This window comes from Ursus americanus, chromosome 18 (assembly GCF_024610735.1).
Source record: "Ursus americanus isolate L20-20 chromosome 18, mUrsAme1.1.p, whole genome shotgun sequence".
NCBI classification, from domain to species: domain Eukaryota; kingdom Metazoa; phylum Chordata; class Mammalia; order Carnivora; family Ursidae; genus Ursus; species Ursus americanus.
This window is the reverse complement of record NC_142144.1, coordinates 3,438,242-3,458,406: the sequence shown is the minus strand read 5'-3', so window position 1 is coordinate 3,458,406 and position 20,165 is coordinate 3,438,242. Positions and strand designations below refer to the sequence as shown.

The following is a 20,165-nucleotide window of genomic DNA, read 5'->3' as shown; positions in this document are numbered from 1 at the left end:
CTGTTCCCTTCTCCCGCCGGTGCCATAAGCAAGCAGGCTGGGACCACTGGCCCTGGGAGTAACGCCGTTTTATTGAGGACCTTCTGTGTGGCTGGCCCTGTCCCAGTCCTGCTCACAGCATCTCAGACAAGGAACGTGGCTTACCAAGGTCACACGGCTGGGAGGGGCTGGAGGCCATCCTGCAGCCAGGCTCTCCCTCGCAGGCTGCCTTACTTTGGACAGGTCAGGGGTAGCCACAAAGGGGGCCTTGCCTGGGGCAGCAGGCCCTGGTGACCTTGGCTGAGAGTTTGGGTCTAGCCAAACCTGGGTGCTGGGTGTCCCCCCCCCCCCATCTGCAGTGGACCCCATCCTGCCATTCCAAGGCTGAGAGCCTGATTTAATTTTACAAACAGGGTGACTATGGTTTGCAGACAGGAGCACTTGAGCCCCATTTCCAGAAGTCGGGTGGGTGCAGGAGGAGGCATCTGTGCTAGGTCTTGGGCCTTGGCCTGTGGGAGTCAAGAATGTTCCCTGTAGCACGCACAAGCTTTTAGAAGTACAGCTCTGTCTTCCTCCCCGTAGTTAAGTCGCTCCATGGTGACTAAGCGGATCAGAACAAAACGGCACGATGATGTCGCTGTGTGGAGCCATCCACCATTTCTGTCCTCATTCCAGCCCTCCGTGGGGGCATCCTCCATGCTTGAGTAAAGAACCAGGCCCCAGGTCACCCAGCAGGGCCTTATCCTAGCCCCTGGGCCGTGGGCTCCCCTGTGGCCCACGGCTGCCTTCTCTTGCCAGCGGGTCTTGGTCGACGAGCATGCAACGCGGCAGGCTGCCTGGTCTGGGGTGCAGGCTGGACAGGGTGCTGCCTGCCCAGAGCCAGAACGTGCACCATGGGGGGCCTGCCGTGCTTCTGTCTGGTCCTCCTGTGCCCCGTCCGAAGGCAGATGGCTGTTGCCTCCTGGGCTTGGCGTGCGGGCTCGTGGCCAGCGCAGAGGCCCTGCGCCCAGTGGTTTGGCCCCCCTGGGCAGGGACCCTGATCTAGTGCAGGAAGGACCTCCTCCCGGTGCGGAAGAAGGACTCAATCTGCTCCAGCGACCGGCCCTTGGTCTCAGGCACGCAGCAGCTGGTGAACACCAGGCTGGCCAAGCAGATGGCAGCAAAGAAGAAGAAAGGCACGTGGAGGCCGAAGGCGTTCTGCAGATACGGAGGGGATGCCTGGTCACACAGCTGGGGTTCCTGGGGCCCTTCTCGTGTTAGCCAGCCTTGAGGGGCCTTCCCTTTATTCCCCTGCTCAGGCACCTCCCTGGGCTCCTCACTGCCTCCCGCATGAAACGCAAATGCTTTAGCTTGGCCCGGAGCTCTGGCCTTAGCCTCGGCTTAGGCACCCACCTCTCTCCCACCTGCAGGAGGCCTGTCCCCCTCGCCTGATCACCACACATGGCCTCTTGCCCTGCCCCAAGCTCATCCTCGCCTCTGCGGGGGCTGTGCGCGCTCCATGTGCTCTGAACCCTGCCCTGACCCACCGGCTACACCGGGGTCGACCCTGGCCCCGGCTTCCCCAGATTGTCCTGCCGGGGAGCTGGGAACGAAATTCTGGTTGGCTTCAGGGCCTGCCGGGGGTTTGAACCAGGAGTGGGGAGAAGGGCGCACAGTGCCTCATGTGGGCTGGCCAGCAGGGACCCTGCCGAGAGACCCAGACTGCTGCCCAGACAGAAGGCCCTCTGGGCTCACTCGTCCTGGCCCGGGAGGACCTGTGTGACACTCAGAGGAACTTGACCGAGAAGACCCACCCACGTTACTCACCACCACCAGCAGGAAGGACTTGGTGAGGGCAAAGGCCGTGAGCCAGCTGACGAGAACGCAGAGCCCCGAGGCCACCCCGCGGGCTTGCAGGGGCAGGATCTCTGACATGAGGAGCCAAGTGATGGGCCCCCAGCCCATGGCGTAGCCTGCCGACAACGGGACGAGGGGCCTCTTCTGCCTCCACTGAGCTGCTGAGACCCCTCCCCATCCCCCTGACCCCCCCGGGCCAGCGGCGCCCATGCCCTAGTGGGCCCCTCACAACTGAGCACAAGCCAGCCCCCCTCTGGCTGGCCATCAGCCTCTACGAGCCCTTGTCCCCGTGGAGTCCCCGCGAACCTACCCATGATGAAGAGCATGGTGGCCACCAGGGGCACCAGGGTGAGATAGCTGGAGGGGGTGGCCAGGGGTTGCCCTGTGCCCCCCAAGGGCACGCTCTCGAGGCCCACGGTGCTGTTGGGCGTCAGAGGCTTCGGACCGAAGTGGACATACAGCCCCAGCGTCAGGTTGGCAGCAAACATGATGGTGGCTGTGGACAGACAGGTGGCCCTCGGGGGGGCCAGAACCCTCTGCGCCGGGTGCTTCCTCTGCAGAGCCCCTCAGCGCCCTGCGCCCTGCACGGGCCAGTTCTCATCCAGGCCGCCGTACCCATGACCAGACGCCGCCTGTGGGGCGGCAAGCTCCGCCCACCTGTGCATGAGCTGCGGCCACACTGTGCGCCCGGCGGCCTTTCCTGGAGCGGCTGGTGTGTGCCAGGCCCTGTGCTGGGCGCCGGGGGGGGGGGGGCAGGCCCCCAGAGCAGGCATGACAGCCCCGCACCCCCACCCCAGAGCTCCCAGCCACAGTGCCCACTGCTCAGCCGGCGCACGACCTACAGCCGAGGGAGGGGCGGGCCGGTGCTCACCTGAGATGAACAGCAGAACCTTGCGGCCGGCCAGGTCCATGGTGAGGGCGGCGATCAGCACCGAGAAGAGCCTCACGGCCCCCACAATGGCCGCATCGTCCTTCGGGGGCTGCAGGGAGGAAGCCACCGAGGCTGAGGGACTCCAGCCTACTGCCCGTCCCACCCGTGCCCCAAGAAGGGGCTGCAGGGTGCTGGGGTCCCAGGCCAGTGGCCACGGCTCCTCTGGAGCGCTGAGCTGCGGAACATGCACCGTGGTGGCCCTCGGGTCACCCGGCCTAGCCTGCGGACCCCTGGGGCAGGGCACGGCTGCTGTGCCCACCGCGGCGCCCAGGGCCAGCATCGAATCCGGGCACCACAATGACTTGTGGAACTGCACTGTCACTAATCTTTCCATCTCCTCTCCGTCTAAGCCCAGGACCCGCCAACGCAGGCACGCCCTGTTATCGCCCTTCAACAGGGGCGGAAGCTGAGCTTTGGAGGGAAGTGACTTCCCTCAGTGAGTGGCTCTGAACCCAGGGTCCGTGACCCCCAAGGACTCTGCACTTCTAGACAATGGGTTCCTTTGGAATCCTGGATATTTTAAAACATGTAAGTTTACTTAAAAACATTATTCTGAGATCGGGGCATGGCACAAAACCAGCGAGGAGACCCTGGCAGGCTCCCCACGGCGCACGCAGCCCTGAAACGTGGCGCGGGGCAGGTGCTCAGTGAGGGACGGCCTCATGGATGCTGGGGGCAGAGCTGGGTGGCGTGGGGCCGGGCCTCACCAGCAGGACGGCAGTGCTTTCGAAGATGGGCTGCAGGTAGACAAGGACGGGCGTGATGCCCATCAGCTGCTGCAGGAAGCGCATCACCAAGGCGATGAGGATGGGTCGGTACGTGTGGGGGTTCCGGGCCTCGGCCCACGACATGCGGGTGCTCTAGAAACAGGAAGCTGCCGCTGGGGGGCTGTGCCGGCCCCTCCAGCAGGCACCACCCTGCCCTGGCTCCATGGGGCTGGGTAGGAGACTCCTTCCTTCCTTCCCCCAGGAAAGACCCTGGGCCCGCAGGCAATTCAGGCCACCGGCAGGCCCTGCCCCCCGCCCATGCCCCAACCCCGGGATCTTGGATGAGCGGGTGGGATAAGGCAGATTTTTTGCTTGTCAGGATCTCCGCATGCCCAGGCATCGGCAGCACGGAGCACATGCTCCGGGTCAGGCACGGCAACTGTTCCCCTCCCCCCGGTTCTCGGAGGCGGGAGCTGCTCTTACCCCCGGTCCCCCCGGGAAAAGCAACCCAGGCTCAGAGAGGCCTAGTGGCTGGCTGCAGCCACACGGAGCTGTGCGCCCACGCTCCCACACCTGTCTGCGGACGTTGTCCTGGATCTGCTCGAACTCCCAGCGGATGTCGGTGTCGGCCCCTCGGAGCCAGGCCAGGGCCCGCAGTGCCTCCGCGTCCCTGCCCCGTGAGAGCAGGAAGCGAGGGGAGTTGGGCATGAAGCTGAGCAGCAGGATCATGACGAGCACGGGCCCTTCCCCGGCCACGGCCAGCCAACGCCACGGCAGCAGCAGGCCTGGGGGCGAGGACAGGGTGAGGAGTGGGGGTCCAGGCTGGACAGAGTCCTTTCCTGTCGAGGCCTCCGAGCAACCTCATCTGTCCTCAAGGGCTAGTCCCAGGGACACCTCCCACAGGAAGCATACCCTGGTTGCCGCAGGCCTCTGTGATCTAGACCAGGAGGGAGCCCAGGGATTGCTTGGTGCCTAGCACAGGGCCCAGCACATAGAAGGAGGTCCTTGGAGGGTCTCAAGGGCCATGGCAGGGTGGTAGAGGGGTAGCCTGAGCAGGAAAGGCCCCAGGCTTCTACCCCAAACCCCACCCTATCTCAACCAGATAGACTCTGATCTCTTTACTATATGGACTTCCCACGTGACCTGAGAGAGGCAAGGCATTGCCTGGAGGTACATGGTGACGGACAAGCACGTTTCTGGTCTCCCAGCTCAGGGTTTGTTTTGGGGTGTGTTCACTGCCTTTCCACCCTTGTCTGCTCAGAGGTACCCTGTCACTACCCCCCTGCACACAGAAGGTGCTCAGCGCTCATTTGAATGATACTTGCCAAGGGCGTAGAGGGACAGAGATCCGAACACTGCCATGAGCTGGGGCGTGGCCCCCAGGGCCCCACGAACACCTGGCGTAGCAATCTCAGACACGTACACCTGCAAGACCGATCAGCCCACCCGGGGCCTTCGGTGACATTTAGGCTCCTGGGCCTGGCTGAGATGGGAGAGGTGGCCCCGGTGAACTTTGGGAAGCGAACAGTGGGGGCTTCTGGTGAGGTTCTTGTCCTGATTGTGACTCAGTCCATCTCCCTAACTGTCAAGGGGGTGGAAGCGCTTCACCTCTGAAATGGGTAGCCTGAGGTGGGGATGTGGGAGGCCCACGGGCACCCCAACTCTGCTCCTCCCGGTATCCCTGGCCCCCTGCTGGCCTTGCCCTGGCCCCTGACAGGGTGTGTGTGCAGATGTGGGAAGAGTCCTAGGGAGGGGAGAGACTTCCCCTTCCCCCATTGCTCAACGCAGATTTTCTTCAGTTGAGCAATGTGCCTGACTGTCGGGAAATGGGTAGGAACTTCAAGGAGTCCGGAGTGGGGTTGGCTGGGGATGTGGGGACAGATTAGCTGCCCTGCGGCAGGTAAGCCGAGGCTCTGGCAAACATATCCCCATTGACCCGGGGGCTTGGGGCGGGGTGGGGTGGGGCAGGAGACTTTAGCTACACAGCGGTCAGCACAGTGCTGAGGCAGGGAGGGGACAGGCGTGGGCAGTCCTGGCCTCACCGGAATGCAGGCAGCCGTGAGCCCCCCGGCGAAGCCTGTCAGCGTCCTCCCCAGCAGCAGCATCCAGAAGCCGTGGGCACCTGCCATGAGCGCGTAGCCGGCTGCCGATGGTACTGCTGAGAACATGATGCTGAGCTTCCGGCCCAAGAGGTCGTTGAGGACCATGGCACTGAGGCCCCCAGCCGCCGAGCCCAAGGTGAATACAGACTGTAGAAAGGGGTGCAAGGCAGACATGTGTGGGCACCCAACACTCCTATCCTCCCCCATCAGAACCTACGGGCAGCTGCTTTTCCAGGCTGATCATGAGATCCCTGCCTGCAGGATCCAGATCCCTGACTGGTAGTGAGCCTCCTGTCTCCAGAAGTGTGTAAGCATCATGAGCACAACCACTGGAGAGATGCCACCATGGAGAGTCCTGCTCTGGGGAGTATGTGGGGCCACCTGTCCATAGTGGTTCAGCTTAGCCGAGCGTTTAAATGTCTAATACTATTATGGCAGACGGGAGAATTGGGTGGCCTGAAGCCCCTGGCATTTTTAGATTTGGGGGTTCTTGGGTTCCCTGTAGAGTGTAGTCAGTAGGATCCAGTCGGTGACTTGGGTGCATTGCTTAGCCTGTCTAAGCCTCAGTTTCTTTAGCTTTTTTATGCAGTCAGCAGGAGTACCCACCTCATACGGTTGGCCCTGGAGTCAACTGGCTCTCGGGTACAGCGCCCAGCAGCATGCCCCTGGCACATACCGAGTGCTCAGTACACACTGGGTATCATCTTAGCTGCTCTGTTGTAATTGCAGATTGGAGGCTACTGAGATGGTCATCCTACCATCCTGGGATCCTCAGGGGCCCTGTTCTTCCTTCCCACGTGCCCACACTCTGTCCTGGGGCCCTCCTTGGCCCCAGCCAGTGCCTCTTCCCGTTGGCATCTGCTGCCCCTGCCCCGCATCATCCAGGGAGGTGCCCGCTCTGCTGTGGCAGCCCGGCCGTGGGTGTGGGGCGGGGCCTGGGGCAGGGGGAAGACCTGGAGGGCCACCTCTCCACTGGCTCCTTCCCACGCCTTCTTAGTTATCACTTCCTCCTTCTATTTCAGAGCAATCATCTGGCCTCACTCACCCACTGCCCCTCCTACAGACAGGCAAGGATGGGGGAGGGGGAAGGCCACGGCCCTACGGGGGGGGGGGGGGCGGTTCTAGCTTAGTGGGTCCCTGCTCACCCTGGCCTGCTTGTCTCCAGCTCAGAGCATGGCTCTTACCCCAAACCAGGATGCCTGGGTTTTGGTCAGACTCAGGTCCGGGTCCAAGGAGTGCTCCAGGGCCGGGATGACAGGGGACGTGTAGACCAGGGCATACCCGAAGCTGAAATTGCCCAGCACGGCGGCAAAGGTGGCCAGGAACACCCTCTTGTTCTGTGGGGCCCTGGTGGTGGGAGCAGCAGGCAGAGTGATGAGGTCTTGGAGTTCCTCCTCCCCCAGCAGCTGAAAGGCTGCCGGTCCTGAGCCCAGTGGCTGCCAGCTCAGCCTCGGAGGGCAGCGTTGGGTTGGGCTGGGCCTAGGGCTCCCAGGGCTGGAGTGTCATCTCACTTGGAGAATTCCCAGGGCCGTCCCCAAAGCCCACCCCGTGGCTGAGACACGGGTGAAGGAGCACTTCTCTCTAGAAGGGGAGGCTTGGTTTCTGCTGCCGGCTTTGCCACTGAAGCTTGCTGTGTGACCTTAGGCAAGCAAGCCCCTTGCCCTCTCTGGGCCTCCCTCACCCTCTCTGAGCCAGCTGGGGGCTGGGCCTGCTACAGGGGGGCGAACAGCTCCTTAAATAGGACTAGGGTGTCTGGGGCAGGAGGGGGCCAGACGGACCTTTGCTGGACACTCACGGAAGGTCAGAGAAGGCCCAAGGCGGAAGCCGGCCCCCACCCGCAGCCCCCATGCCCCGCGACTCTCACCCGACGCGCGTCCTCTCCCCCGGCGACGGGGACGACTTCTCGGGGAAGGTGTCATAGTCCGGGCCCTCGGCTCCCAGCAGCGGCTCCTGCATGGCCGCCCCTGCTCGCAGCGTCTGCGCGGCCGCCGAGGGGCCGGGTACTGGGGGGCAGCTCCGGCCGGGAGACGCTCGGGGCAGCGGCGGCTCCGAGCATCCGGCGCAGACTGGGCTCCGCCCCTCGGCCGCGATTGGCTGCGAGGCGGCCCTGGGAGCCGGCGCCGGCCAATGGGGCCGCCGCGAGCGGTGCGGATGCTCGGATGCGGGAGCGGCGCCGGGGCGGGGTGCGGGCGGCGTGCGGGGCTCGGCCGGGCTCTCCCGGGGCGCGGGCTGGGGTGCGGGCTCTGTCGGGGCTTTCCTGGGGCGTGGGCCCGGGGGCGGAGCGCGGGCGGGCTTTCCCCGGGCGCGGGCGGCGCGCGGGCTCGTCCCGGCTTTCCTGGGGCGTCGGCCCGGGGCGGGGTGCGTGCTCGGCGGGGCTTTCCTGAAGCGCGGACCCCGGGGCGGGGCCAGGTTTTAAATGGGCGTGACCCGCACTTCGTGCGCCCCTGGAGGCCCCTGGGGGCTGGCCCTTCAGATGGGAACCCCGACCCCAGAGCAGAGGCGCGACGGACGCAGAGCCGCTGCGGATTCGTCCGTGTGTCCGTCCGGGTCCGAGCGGGATACCAACACCCCAGGCCCAGCTCCTATAGGCTGGAGGAAACAAGCCCAGAGAGGCTCCGCGACTCCCCAAGGTCACACGGAGAGCGCGTGTCTCCCTGCAAAGGAAGGCCTTGCGTCTGCCTTCCTGGACTCCCTCCCTGCTTCATCGCCGGCCCTGCTCCCTCCCCTCTAGGGGTGAGCTAGAATCAGGCTGAAGTGTCCATGACAGCATCCTGCATCCCGGATAGCTAGAGAGGGCGTGGGGTGAAGGCCCAGGGAGGAGGGGGCCGTGGTCCCAGTGGCAGAGATTGGTATTTTCCCCATTTCTGGTCCTGTTTGAAGAAATAAGTTGTGCTTGTTGAGAACCATCCAGTAATAAGATAAAATAAAAAAATAAGAAAAGCAGAAACTGAATATTCCCTGGAGGCCCACGCCCGCCCTCAAACAGTAACACGGTCACTCGTGCCCACTCTCCCTGTGGACTTTTCCAAAGAGGGGCTGGCTCACACCCTCTTCTGCTGCGTGCATTTTTTTTTTTAACTGATCCTTTGTTGTTGAGCAGTCGGGTGATTTTCAAATTTTAGCTATTAAAACAGTAAATTTTTTAAAAAGATTTTATTTATTTATTCGACAGAGATAGAGACAGCCAGCGAGAGAGGGAACACAAGCAGGGGGAGTGGGAGAGGAAGAAGCAGGCTCATAGCGGAGGAGCCTGATGTGGGGCTCGATCCCATAACGCCGGGATCACGCCCTGAGCTGAAGGCAGACGCTTAACCGCTGTGCCACCCAGGCGCCCCTTTTTTTAAAATTTTTAATTAGAAAAAGACTTTATTTATTTGAGAGAGAGAAAGGGAGGGAGCGCATGCAAGAGCAAGGTGAGGGTCAGAGGCAGAGGGAGACTCTCAAGCAGACGCCCTGCTGAGTACAGGACTCGATCCCACAACCCTGAGATCAGACCTGAGCCAAAATCAAGAGTGGGTCGCCCAACGTGACTGAGGTACCCAGATGCCCCCCGTAAGTTGTTTTTAAAATGTATCCTATAATTCTCTTTTACAATCAAAATACAACTAGTAGATCAATGGAGAAGGAAGGCTGGGGAGAGCCGCACCCATCACCCTGCTGCACTCCGAGGTCCATCCCCATACCCTCCCATTGTTTTTTTTTTTTAAAGATTTTATTTATTTATTTGACAGAGAGAGAGACAGCCAGCGAGAGGGGGAACACAAGCAGGGGGAGTGCGAGAGGAAGAAGCAGGCTCCTAGCAGGGAGACCGATGCGCAGAGAGCCCGATGCGGGGCTCGATCCCAGAACCCTGGGATCACGCCCTGAACCGAAGGCAGACGCTTAACGACTGAGCCACCCAGGTGCCCCCCATACCCTCCCATTGTGTGTGCACCATTGTGTGGCTGCTTACAGCATATTCTCAGCATTTTCCTGCTGTACAGGACCTGGGCTTTGGGTCCAGGCAGAGCCAGTAAATGGTGACTCCTGTTGCTAACTCAGAGAAATCCACGTGACCATGTTTGAACGATTGAGATGTAGTGTGGTTTGCTCAGGGATCTCCTTCGTGGGCACTAAGGCTATCTCACACATGTGTGCTTTTAAAATTAGTGATTCAGTGACCACCTTTGTCCTTAAAGGACGATTTTCTTTAGCAAGAATGTTTCCCCAGTCCTCAGGCCTCTTTTAACCACCGCCCCACTGCCCCCCCAATTGGGCGGCTTGGGCCTTCTCTCCTGCCACCTGGGTCAGCCCCAGATGGGCTTCTTGGGGACCTGGCCTCTGGAGCGGGGTGGGCCTCTCCTCTTCCCTGCCCATCCAGTGCCTGGCCCGGCATATGCACACAGCCTTGCCACGAGGCCCCTGGTGGACTTGAATGCAGAGCTCTCCCTTCTCCCTGAGCTTCTCCCAGCCCCCATCAGGGAAGTCTCCGCTCAGAAGCAGCGGAAAGCACTGGTCTGGGAGTAGGGGCACCTGGATCTGCTTTCCCTCTCCAGCCTGGACACACCCACAGCAGGGGCTGGGTCCCTCGTTTCCCCGCCCCCCAGCTCCAATCCCTCCCCGAGGGAGGCCCCAGGGAGGGTGGGTTCTTTAGAGGAAGGGCCCCTAGTTGATCCACGCAAGCTGCCCCTGGTCTGGGCCTGCACCGGAACCGGGAAGTGGCAGCTCGGGCGTGGGAGCTACCACCCTGGCCAGAAGGTAAATTCCCGCAGAGCTGCCAGGGTTGGGGAGGGGCTGGGCAGAGACCACCCCCGACTCCTGGGCTCCTGCACAGTCTCCATTTCTGGCTTAGGGCATTGGAGCTTAGCAGAGGACCTGGTGCACAGTCTGTCCCGTACAGAGGAGGAGCCTGGGGACTGGGTCTCAGGCTGCCGGGACCACCTCTCCCAACCTCTGGGACTTCTCGAGAACCCTGCCTTCTCTGAACTATAGGATGGATGTAGGCTGGTGCCCCCCTTCTGGGCCACTGGTGGGCACAGGGCGGCTGGCAGGCCTTGATGGAGCTCCTGCAATTTGACAAAGGTCCCTCCAGACCAGTCTGCCGGCTTCCGACTTCCAAGTGCCCAAGAAACAGGCTGAGCTGCATTCCAGACCCCCTGGCACAAGGACAAAGGTCTCAGAGAGCCGCTGTGGTGCTGAACCTGACTTTCCAGCCCCAATCATCTCAAGAGGGAAGGTAAGGGCGTGAGAGGAGATGCCAAGACCCAGGCCCTGCTGTCTCATCTGGTCCCTATCCTTCCTGGTGGCTTCTGCATCCCAGGGTTACAGAGGAGAACACAGAGTCTCGGGGAGTCACTGGCCGGGGTCACCTCTGGGGCACCTCCTGACCCTGGCTCCTGCTGTGTCTAGAGGGCCTCCTAAGGGAGAGGGATGGGAGGGACCCACAGAGAGGGGAACCCTTCCCTCCTCTCCTCCTTCCCACAGATGGGCCGGCCAGAGCCCGCAGTGGAGAAGGTCTCTGACACCCAGCTGTCCGACGCCCCTGCCACCCTCCGGCACGCTCTTGGTGATGCCATCCCTGGTCCCGAGGACTCAGACCTGGTACCCTCTGTGACCCTTGCTGCAGCCCTGGTCCTGCTGTTCCTCCTGCTCTTGGCCTGGCTGGTGTGGGACAGGCCCCTTCGAGGCTCCTGCTAACGTGGCTTCCCAGGGAGAGGATGGGGTATCCCTTGGCTGGGCCTGGCATGGGTCAGGAGCAGCATAACAGGAGTAGAGCCAGGGACAGGGGTGGGGGATAGGGGGCTAGAGGGGGAAGGTGGAGGGTCAGAGTGCGGGGAGGCTGCCGCACCTCCCAGCCACACCCTAGGCCAAACCCTGTGGCCTTTGTCTGTGGCAGCCCCCAGGGGACCCCAGGAAGTCCCGAAGCCCCCCCCCCCCCCAGCTGGAGGGCAGGAACCCAGACAAGCCCTGGCCTCTGCTGCCTGGTCGGTAGCACTGCGGAGCCTCACGCCTCCAGATGGCCGCGGGTGGCGGGCTCGGAGCCTGTGGCAGCGGGAGGTCCTGCGGCAGCGGGAGGTCCTGCGGCTGGCGGGGCTCAAGTCCACCTCAGGCAGGTTGCTGCAGGGTGGGGGTCCCCATCTCTGCATGACCATCCTGGGACAGTGGATGACGTCCTCTATTCTGGGCCTTGGCTTCCTGAGGCATCAAGTGAGCGTGGCAATACCGATCTGTGCATTGTGAGGCCAGCCAGTGGCTGGGCGCTCTGTGGTCACCTCTGTAGCGGACACTCTCCCTTTCGCCTGCCCCCCTTCCTCGACTGCGGACCTTTGGAGGAAGCCCCCCTCCCCGGAGGCGGAGGCCACAGAAGCCGGGATGTACTGGTCTTGGCCGCCACCTGGTGGCTGAAGTAAGAATGGCATCATCTGCCGTGAGAGCCGCCCCCCCCCCGTCCCGCTCCCCGCCCCCCCCCCGTCCCGCCTCCCGCCCCCCCCCCCGCTGCTCCCGGCAAAGGAGGGGAAGGCGTTTTATTTTTTAAAGTGGAAACATTTGAGATTGCGGATAAGCACAAGTCTTGTTACTTAGAACTTCTTTTACCGTTTGCTGTTTATCTTTGTTCCCTTCATTTCTGCATCTATAATTTTACCAAAAAAAAATCATCAGGAAGCGGGTGGAGGGGACAGGTGGGGTGGAGGGGGGCTGGTGATGGTCAAGCCCAGGGTCCCGGGTATCCTGCCCCACGGGGGTCCTGTCTTAGAGCCTGATAAAGGAAGACATGCATTTCTGAGGTTGGGAGGGTGTGGGACATTCAGGTTGGGACTGGAGGTCCTCGCAGAACAAATACCAAGACGCTGGGAGGGAAACGGGCCCCCAGAGAACTCTAGGTGGCTCTGCTCTCCTCCTCCTCCTGCCAGCTGGCTGTCCCTCCCTTGGGGAAGTGAGGGCCTCGGGGGATGGGCCCCAGCCACTCACCATTCCGGAGCGAGGAAGGAGGGAAGGGAGGGAGGGAGGGAGGGAAGGAGGGAAGGAAAGGGGTTTCTTTCTCCTGCTCTTCCAGCTTCCCAAAGTCAAAGTGCTCACCTGTGTGTCCAGGCTGGGGTGCCAGGAGCTGCAGACTCCCTCTATCCCCCCCCTCCTCCCCACCTCCCTCCTCCCCACCCTCTCAGAGGGTGCAGAACCAGAGTAGAATCCTTGGCTCCTTCCTTCCAAGTGTGAGATCATGACCACGGATTTCAGGTGGTCCCCTCCCCACTGCCCCCAGAGGTGGCTTTCAGTCCCTGGGTGTTGGGAAGTCTCAGCGAGCTGGGAAGCGTCCTCTGGGGCGCAGGGCTGGGGGAGGAGTCCCTGTGGGCCTTGCTCAGTGGCCCAGGGTCTTCACCAAGGCAGGCAGGTTCTGCTTGCTGGCATTTGTGACTAGTGCCCATGACGATGCTGTGTGGCTTCCACTGCCCGGCCGAGGCCCGCGCTGGCATCCGCGTGCAGCTCACACGGAAGGACCTGCAGCTGCAGGCAAGTATCGTTCTGTGTAATGCAGGGACCCATTTTATAAACATCAGCCTTCCACCTGGGGGCTTTTCCTGCGGGGCAGCCAGATGTCCCAACTCAGGAAACGACGGACGTTGTGAAGGGTGACAGGATGGGCCTGGGGACTGGGATGGGCAAGTCCGGGGTGGGGGGGCTGGCAGACTGGTCCTGAGCTGGCTGGCCAAGAGTTGCCGGGGGCGGGCAGCTGGCGTGAGTGTGAGTGTGCATGTGTGAATGTTCGTGTAACGTGGGTATGTGTATGTGTGTGAGTGTGTAAGTATAGATGTGTATACGGGCATGTGTGTATGTGCACGTGTGCGTGCGTGCTCATGTGTTTAACCCACGTGGCCTCACGGGAGCGCGTGCCTAGCCGCGGGCTGGCGGGAGTCTGCGAGGCCAGGCTGAGTGGCCCGTAGAGAGGCCAGATGAGTTCGTCCTTGGCTGTTGTTGAAGAGACAGGCCTCTCTCCGCTTATGTGTCTTTGGGAGAGTCACACAGCCAGAGCCTCCTTCCGCCGTCAGCCCTCGGGGTGGTGGGGGCAGCGCTGTCACCTCCTTGCTTTTCTGCTCCTTTCTAGAAGGGCCCGGTTTTGTGTGTGGCGGCAGTGTGCTTAACTGAGGACACCGGTCCCCCAGCTGTCCTTGCAGCTAGCTTGGCCACGTGAGTCAGTTCTGACCCGGAGGTGTAGACAGGAGTGTCCAGGGAGGGTCACACCTCCTGATGAGAGAGGTTTGCGGTCCAACCCAAACCAGCCCGGCCCGGCCCCCGGTTGGGAGGTGGGTGGCTCCAGGGCACAGGGAACAGGGCAGTGGTCGGACACCAAGCACAGCCTGGGACCGTGGGGCCTGTGGCAGCCACTGCCCTCCTCCTGCTCTCCACGAGGTGAGAACAGAATAGCCTGTCAGGGCGGTGGGCCCGTGACGGGTAGAAGCCTCCCTCCCCAGCCCAAGAGTCGGGGCAGAGGAGTACACAGGCGGCAGGCGGACACATTAACAGGTGTGCAGAGCACATAGCCTCCCTCGTGACTCGGGGCAGCCAGCCCTGAGGCCCAGGCCCAGCAGCGCACAGCAAAGGCCTGGCTGGACGTCCCCTGGGGAACATTCTTGGTCACCTTCTTGGGACTTCAGCCAACCGGCACCATGAGGTGCGTTCTGCTTGGGGCATGATAGGACAGAGGAAGAGGCCGAGGTGAGGCTGTCTCCTCCCCTGGCCGTCAGCCCCTCCTCAGGGCCCTGCTGTGACCCCTGCCCCTTCTGCTCCTGGGGTCCTGGCATGGTAGCCAGACAACCTGGGGTCGGGTCCTTTCCTTGCAACTCCAGCAAACCACTCCCCTCCTCGAGCCTCCATCTCCTCTTCTGTCGTGGGGGGTGCAGGGAGGTGTGTGGGCAAATGCAGCGGAGCCCCGAGCTGGACGCCCAGTGTCCCGGGCGGGCGCCTATTGCCCTGCCTGTCTGCTTTCATCCCTCAATTGTCAGACCAGCCTCGGAGCCAGGCCTGCGGGAGAGGAGGCAGGGTGTGGACACAGGGGCTGATCCGAGCAGGTGAAGTGACTTCCTTCCCCTTCCTTCTGGCACCAGGAAGGGTCAGACCCAGGTCCCCCACCCTGGCCAGCTGCCCTGGGGTTCACGCCCCCTCCCCTGCAGGGTCAACACCCTGTGGTCCTCAGCCAGCGCCGTCTTCGGGGACCCAGCTGGCCAGCTGTGGGCCATTAACACCACAACAGCTGCTTCACTTGCTCAGGGTGACGGTACATTTTTTCGGGCAGCCGGACTCTTCCTGGCTTGCAGTGTAAACGACGGTCTGGCTCTGTCCCGGCCGCGCCCCCCCCCCCCCGTGTCCCTCTCATTTATCTTTGGCCCCTGGGCTGCCCCGTGGACTCCCTGCCAAAAGCAAGGACTGAATTTTGAATCTTGTTTTGCTGATGGTCTAGAATATGAAAAAAATGTTCCATTGGGAGACCTGAGGGTACAGTGGGGGCGGGGAGTGGGGACTTGGGAGCCGCGCTGTGGCCAGCCTCTCCCACCCCCGGGTAGACCTTTGGGGTGCCTGGTGAGCTGGGGGAGGCCTGGGGCGAGCGGGGCTGTTTATTTAGAGCATTATTCAAAGCTTGGTGGTGCTTCTGAAACAGCAGTGTGTGTCGCGCAGTGGGGGCGAGGCTTTCCCTGCTTCGCGGGAGAGGAAATGCTTTTACAGAGTGATCCCACTTCCTATTTGACAGGCTGGCTTGGTCCCCGTGGGCTGTGTCCCCGCGCCCACTCACCCCTCAAATGCTTCTCCGGTGCACTGGGTGACTAGTTCCCGCCGGGCAGTGGGATCCAGACCTGCCCCGCCGCTGGAGGGAGCTCCTGGTCCCGTGGGGGAGCCCAAAGTGGCAAAAGGGCTTGGCAGGCAGGGGCAGGACGGGCGTGTGGCTGGGCCATGTGGCCCAGAGGGGAGGGCTGCAGTCCCAGCCTGCAGTGGGGACCGAGCATGCCTCCCGGCCACGCAGTGAACCCAGGCTCGGTGTGTAGGAACTCACGGGGCCAGCCAGGCGGTGTGGCTGTCCTTCTGAAGGCCCCGGGGCGGGAAGCGGCTTGGTGCTGGGTTTGGATGGGGCTGTAGCCAGCCGGTGTGGCTGGAGAGTGAGGCCGAGTGGGGCGTCGAGGGAGAGCAGTCTGGCTTTGAGAATGGGGTCTAGCCTTGGACACTCAGGCCTGGCCTGCGTGTGTAGGGACACTCGTAGGCAATGTAGGCAGAAGAAATGTGCTTGCCACACAAATACAGCAGCACGGCACCTTCCCGCCCGAGTGTGGCCCCTATCCCTTCCGGATGGAGGTCTGGTGCCTGGCTCGGGAGGAGGACGGCCCTCATGCATCCGATAGGCCAGGCCTGGATGGCTCCAGTGAGCTGCAGTCATGTGGCTGGCGTGGGGAAGGTCCCGAAAGATTGCCCTGTAGCCCCCTTCCTGCCTGTGGACACGACGCTCTTCAGGGCCAAGAGCAAATGCCTCTGTCTGAGGACACTTCCTGGCTTTCTCTGCACCCTGAACCCAACGTCCCCCTTTGCTGGGACTTCTGCTGAGACAACAGATTTTGTGCCCTCTGTTGGACGGGACTTGTAAGTGAGAAGTTCCAAAGGACAGGGGCTGGTGTGCACGCGTGTGCAACCCCACGGCCAGGGACCCAACGGAGCCGCCTGTGGCTGCCGGGCTCCACGCTACCCCTGTGGGTCAGCTGGGAGCTCCGGGGGCCTCTCCAGCTGCTGTCCGCGTCCGGGGTGTGCAGGGTTTGCTCCAGGACAGGGATGCCCTCTCCTGCCTCACCATCTTGCCTCTCCCCAACTCATTACTAAAAATAAAAGTTGAGTGCCCATCGGGCCCCTCTGCTGTTTCTGAGAAACAGGCCCCTTCCTCAGACCATCCACTCCAGCCTTGGCTCTTTTCCCTCCTTCATTTCGAAGTTCAGACGTAAGGCGTCTGAGTCCAGAGCTCCAAGCATGGGGTCTGGCCCCTGAAAGGCCGGGCAGCGGGTCTTCTCAGAGGTGCTGTAGCTTTGAAAATTCTCCCACTTGCACTTGAAACGTGGGGCTCATGCAAAGCACCCCCAGATCGGGGTGCAGCCAGCCCCACACCTCTCTCTGGGCAGCTCCCAGATGATGGCCGAGGAGCCCCTCGGTGGTGCAGAGGGCATGCCCCTGTCCACACAGCCTTGTAGCAGCAAGGGGGCTGTCTGACAGCTGGGCATCCCCAGGACCACCCGGTGCTTTCTCGGACTCTCCCTCGGTACCTCGCCCTTCGGTTTATTCACTCCATCCTGGGGGAGGGGGGTGATGGCAGAGGGGGTTTCACCTGCTTACAACTGCACACAGCTTCTGTGTGAGGTCAAGGGCAGTGCCCTCACTCCCTGATGCTCCCCCTGCCCCCCACCGCAGGTTGGCCAGCCTGAACTGCAGGCTGGAGGACCTGGAACAGGCCCCCGGCCTCTGGGAAGCAGAGCTGCAGCAGACTTGGCCTTCCCTCGGCCGGGAGTTGGGATCCCTGACTCAGGCAGCTGGCGAGCTGGAGCAGAGGCCTGGCCTCAGGGATGGGCTCCTGGGGCCCGGCCACAGACTGGCATGCAGTCCCGCCCACCTGGGGCCCCTCCTGGAGCTCTTGTCCACTCGGTCTCAGCTGGGGCTGACCTGCTGGTCTAGGATGTGACGGGCTCGGGGGAGAACATGGGGCCCCTGGCCTGGGAAGGCCGTGCGAGAGATGGCGAGGTGGAACAAGGAGGTTGGGGCGTGACCAGTCCAGCGGGAGATGGAGGTTGGCGCGCACACGGAGGGAGCAGTGGGCGAGACCGTGGGCTCTGCAGGTCTGGGTCCTGCCCTGTCACCTTCCAGCTGTCCCTGGCCGTGGGTGTGACACCTGCCTCCCACGCTGGGTTGAGAGCACCTCGGCCTCGGGGCAGCCGGAGGATTACACGAGTTCCTACACAGAGCGCGAACTGGGAGCTGCAGCCCCGTGCTGGTGTCTGCAGGGGAAAGGGTCTCGGATTTCAGGTGATTTAAAGGGTTTTTTTTAATTCATCCACACATCCAAATTTTTCTACGACACACATGAATGACTGGGGTCATTTGTGAAAAAGTTAAATGGGTGTTTGGAGCAAACTAGAATTGTCACCTGTGTGTTGCCCGTGTGGTACAACGTAACTAAAAATTACTACGACACCAGACGGCTCTGCATCCCACACCCCGATGGGATGGTGGCTGGCCGCAGGGCTGGGGATCTGCAGGGGAACTGAGTCAGTGGGGCGGGGTGGGGAGGGGGCTCTGTCCATCGGGGACGCGCACGCGTGGGTGGGTGTGTGGACGCAAGGCTCCTCTCAGCAGTGAGTGATGAACAGAGGGAGGGGTTCACGGAGGGGCAGTTTGGGGGACCATGGGAGGGCCGGGTATGAGTATGATCTTAACAGGCAGGGAGCAGAGTGTGCCCGAGGGCGTTGCGGGTGCAGGAAACAGGCCGTGTGTGTGCACGCCCGCAGACACATGTACTCCCACGTGCACACACGGAGGCATAAAGTGAGTGCTGGGGGTGGGGGTTGCAGCCTAACAGGAGGGAAGCCAGAGGGCAGGTGAGGCCAGGCCTCTGCGAGGTGCGTAGGCTCGACAGGGTGGCCTCAGGATGCCACGTGCAGGTTTGCGGCCGAGGGAGAATGGTGACCTGGCCCCAGCATCTTACCGGGAGGGGGCTAGGAGAGCCGCAGTCTTGACCAGGAGGGGTCTCAGTCTGCAGTGGCCGGCGTGCAGGATGCTGGGGCCAGGCTGCACCAAGTCCTCAGGGCTCAGTGGTGGCTTCTGAGGACGATGATGAGAACCATAGTGCAGGCTTCCAGAAGCTACCAATCCCTCTTCAGCCTTCTTCTCAGACACTCTGGGGAAGTCACCCCGCTTGGGAAGGCCTCCAGAGAAGAAGCGCACACATTCCTTTGGTTTGGAGCTAGAGATATCCTCCCACCCGCAGGGCTGGAGGCCGGGTGGGGGATTGCTTTGTCAGGCTGGGACACGCCGTCCCCTGGCTTGGCCTGGCCTCCTGGCACAGGGCCGGTGCTGGGAATGGCGTCTGACCCTGTGTTCCAGGCGAGGCTGGGGCAGTGTCCTCCGGACAGCTGTGCCCAGCTGTTTCCCGGATGACATCGTCCAGAAAGCCCCCCCCCCCAGCAGCTCTGCTGACCAAGGGACACAGGTGTCGGGGCCCTTTTGGGGACCTTATGACCCTGGGTAACAGGACGGAGGCCAAGACCTGCTTGGCTTGCATAGTCTGGGAAAACGGTTGACTTCCTGAGGCCTGCCAGGTGCATTGTGCGGCTAGGTTTTGTCCGCAGCCCGGTCCAGGAGAGGCCCTTTGCTGGGGCTTGTACAGCTAGAGGGGGTTCCGTCTTCCAATGGAGGAGCTCATAACTCGTTGTCATGGCCCCAGCGTCCCCACCCTGCTGCTGCGAGCTCTGCCCTCCCTGAATCCACAGGTGTTCTGCCGGGAGCTCCTACCCAAGGCCTTGCTGGAGACTTCAACGGGAGGAGGGGAACCTGTGGGTTTGCCTTCGAACCCCGGGTGTGGCCACAGGCCTCGGGCAAGTCACGAAGCTTCTCCGTGCCCTGGGGTGCCCAGGGGTTTAGTGGGCTCCCTCCTCACTCCTGCAGCTGCCTCCCAGAAGCACAGGCACTTAGAGGAGGGGTCCCAGCCTTGAGGTCCAGCCCGAATGGCCAGTGTGGGCTCAGGTCCCTCTGGAGACGCAGAGCCTCTGATGGCTGCCACTGGTCTCTGCAGAGGAGGGCTCTGCAGACATCCCGCCTCACTCCTGTGCCCACTCCCACGCAGCGCGAGCGTCCGTGGGCGGTGATGTCCCCTGGCTCGTTCACCGCCGAGTCTCCCCTGCCTCAGCGCTGCCTGGCCTACAGAAGACGCTCGGTAAATATCGGATGAATTAATGAATTCACCAATCACTAACTCGTTGAGAAGGCAGAGTTTGCATAGACCTGGAGTCAGACAGTCCAGGTGCTGAGGTTTGAGTCCGTGACTTACTGGCCGCTGAGCGAGTTCATGTCCCTGTGCCTCGGTTTCCCCATCTATACAATAAAGGTAAATAGATTTCTGCTCTTATTGATATGAAAAGCAGCTACGAATTCAGGATTGAAGGAAAGATGTCCATCTTGAATGCTGCCTTCCGTTGGCAGGATGGGGGCAGGAGGGGACCCAGAGAGAACGTGGCACACTCGAGCTGGTTTTGCTTCGAGATGTAGGGGGATGAGGCCAGCACGCCACATCTGGAACAAAAAAGCTGCATGTATCGTTTGTTAAGTCAGGGATTCCATGTTGGGCGCCTGGTGGCTCGGTCGGTTCAGCATCTGACTCTTGATTTCAGCTCAGGTCGTCATCTCCGGGTCGTGAGATCGAGTCCCACATTGAGCTCCATGCTCAGTGGGGAGTCTGCTCGAGATTCTCTCTCCCTCTGCCCCTCCCCCCTGTACTTTCTCTCTCTCTCCAAAATAAATAAGTATTAAAAAAAAAAAAAAAAAGAAAAGAAAGCCAGGGAGAACCATGGTGGTGAGGGACAGAGTTTTATCAAGGGTGGCCTCAGGCCCTCCCCGCGGGGC

General features: G+C 62.0%; 1 protein-coding gene and 1 long non-coding RNA gene across 3 annotated transcripts; one reads left to right on the top strand and one right to left on the bottom strand.

The window, feature by feature from the left end:
• Positions 1-51: 51 nt before the first annotated feature.
• Positions 52-7,730, bottom strand: SLC2A6 (solute carrier family 2 member 6). 2 transcript variants are annotated; one of them, XM_045771082.2, is made up of 10 exons: positions 7,420-7,728; positions 6,740-6,902; positions 5,496-5,702; positions 4,779-4,878; positions 4,027-4,238; positions 3,454-3,606; positions 2,687-2,795; positions 2,126-2,311; positions 1,786-1,931; positions 52-1,176 (listed from the first exon to the last, which is right to left on the bottom strand). In XM_045771082.2, exons 1-10 carry the CDS (start codon positions 7,509-7,511, stop codon positions 1,021-1,023), a joined length of 1,524 nt encoding a protein of 507 aa, XP_045627038.1. In that variant the 5' UTR covers positions 7,512-7,728; the 3' UTR covers positions 52-1,020. The 2 variants fall into 2 exon arrangements, with proteins under 2 accessions (XP_045627038.1, XP_045627039.1); XM_045771083.2 differs by lacking the exon at positions 1,786-1,931 and having other exon boundaries at positions 7,420-7,730.
• Positions 7,731-10,170: 2,440 nt separating this feature from the next.
• LOC123775652 (uncharacterized) lies at positions 10,171-12,057 on the top strand. The gene is made up of 3 exons (XR_015727539.1): positions 10,171-10,292; positions 10,617-10,770; positions 11,019-12,057. It is a non-coding gene; the product is annotated as an uncharacterized LOC123775652 (long non-coding RNA).
• Positions 12,058-20,165: the final 8,108 nt, after the last annotated feature.

Bases quoted from the DNA above. Each gene is read 5' to 3' on its own strand.
- SLC2A6 (XM_045771082.2), bottom strand. From the start codon at position 7,511: ATGCAGGAGCCGCTGCTGGGAGCCGAGGGCCCGGACTATGACACCTTC. The intron at 4,879-5,495 runs GTGAGGCCAGGA...TCGGTCTTGCAG, and splicing joins TCACGGCTGCCTGCATTCCG to GTGTACGTGTCTGAGATTGC. The intron at 4,239-4,778 runs GCAAGTATCATT...CCTCGCCCCCAG, and splicing joins TCTGTCCCTCTACGCCCTTG to GCCTGCTGCTGCCGTGGCGT.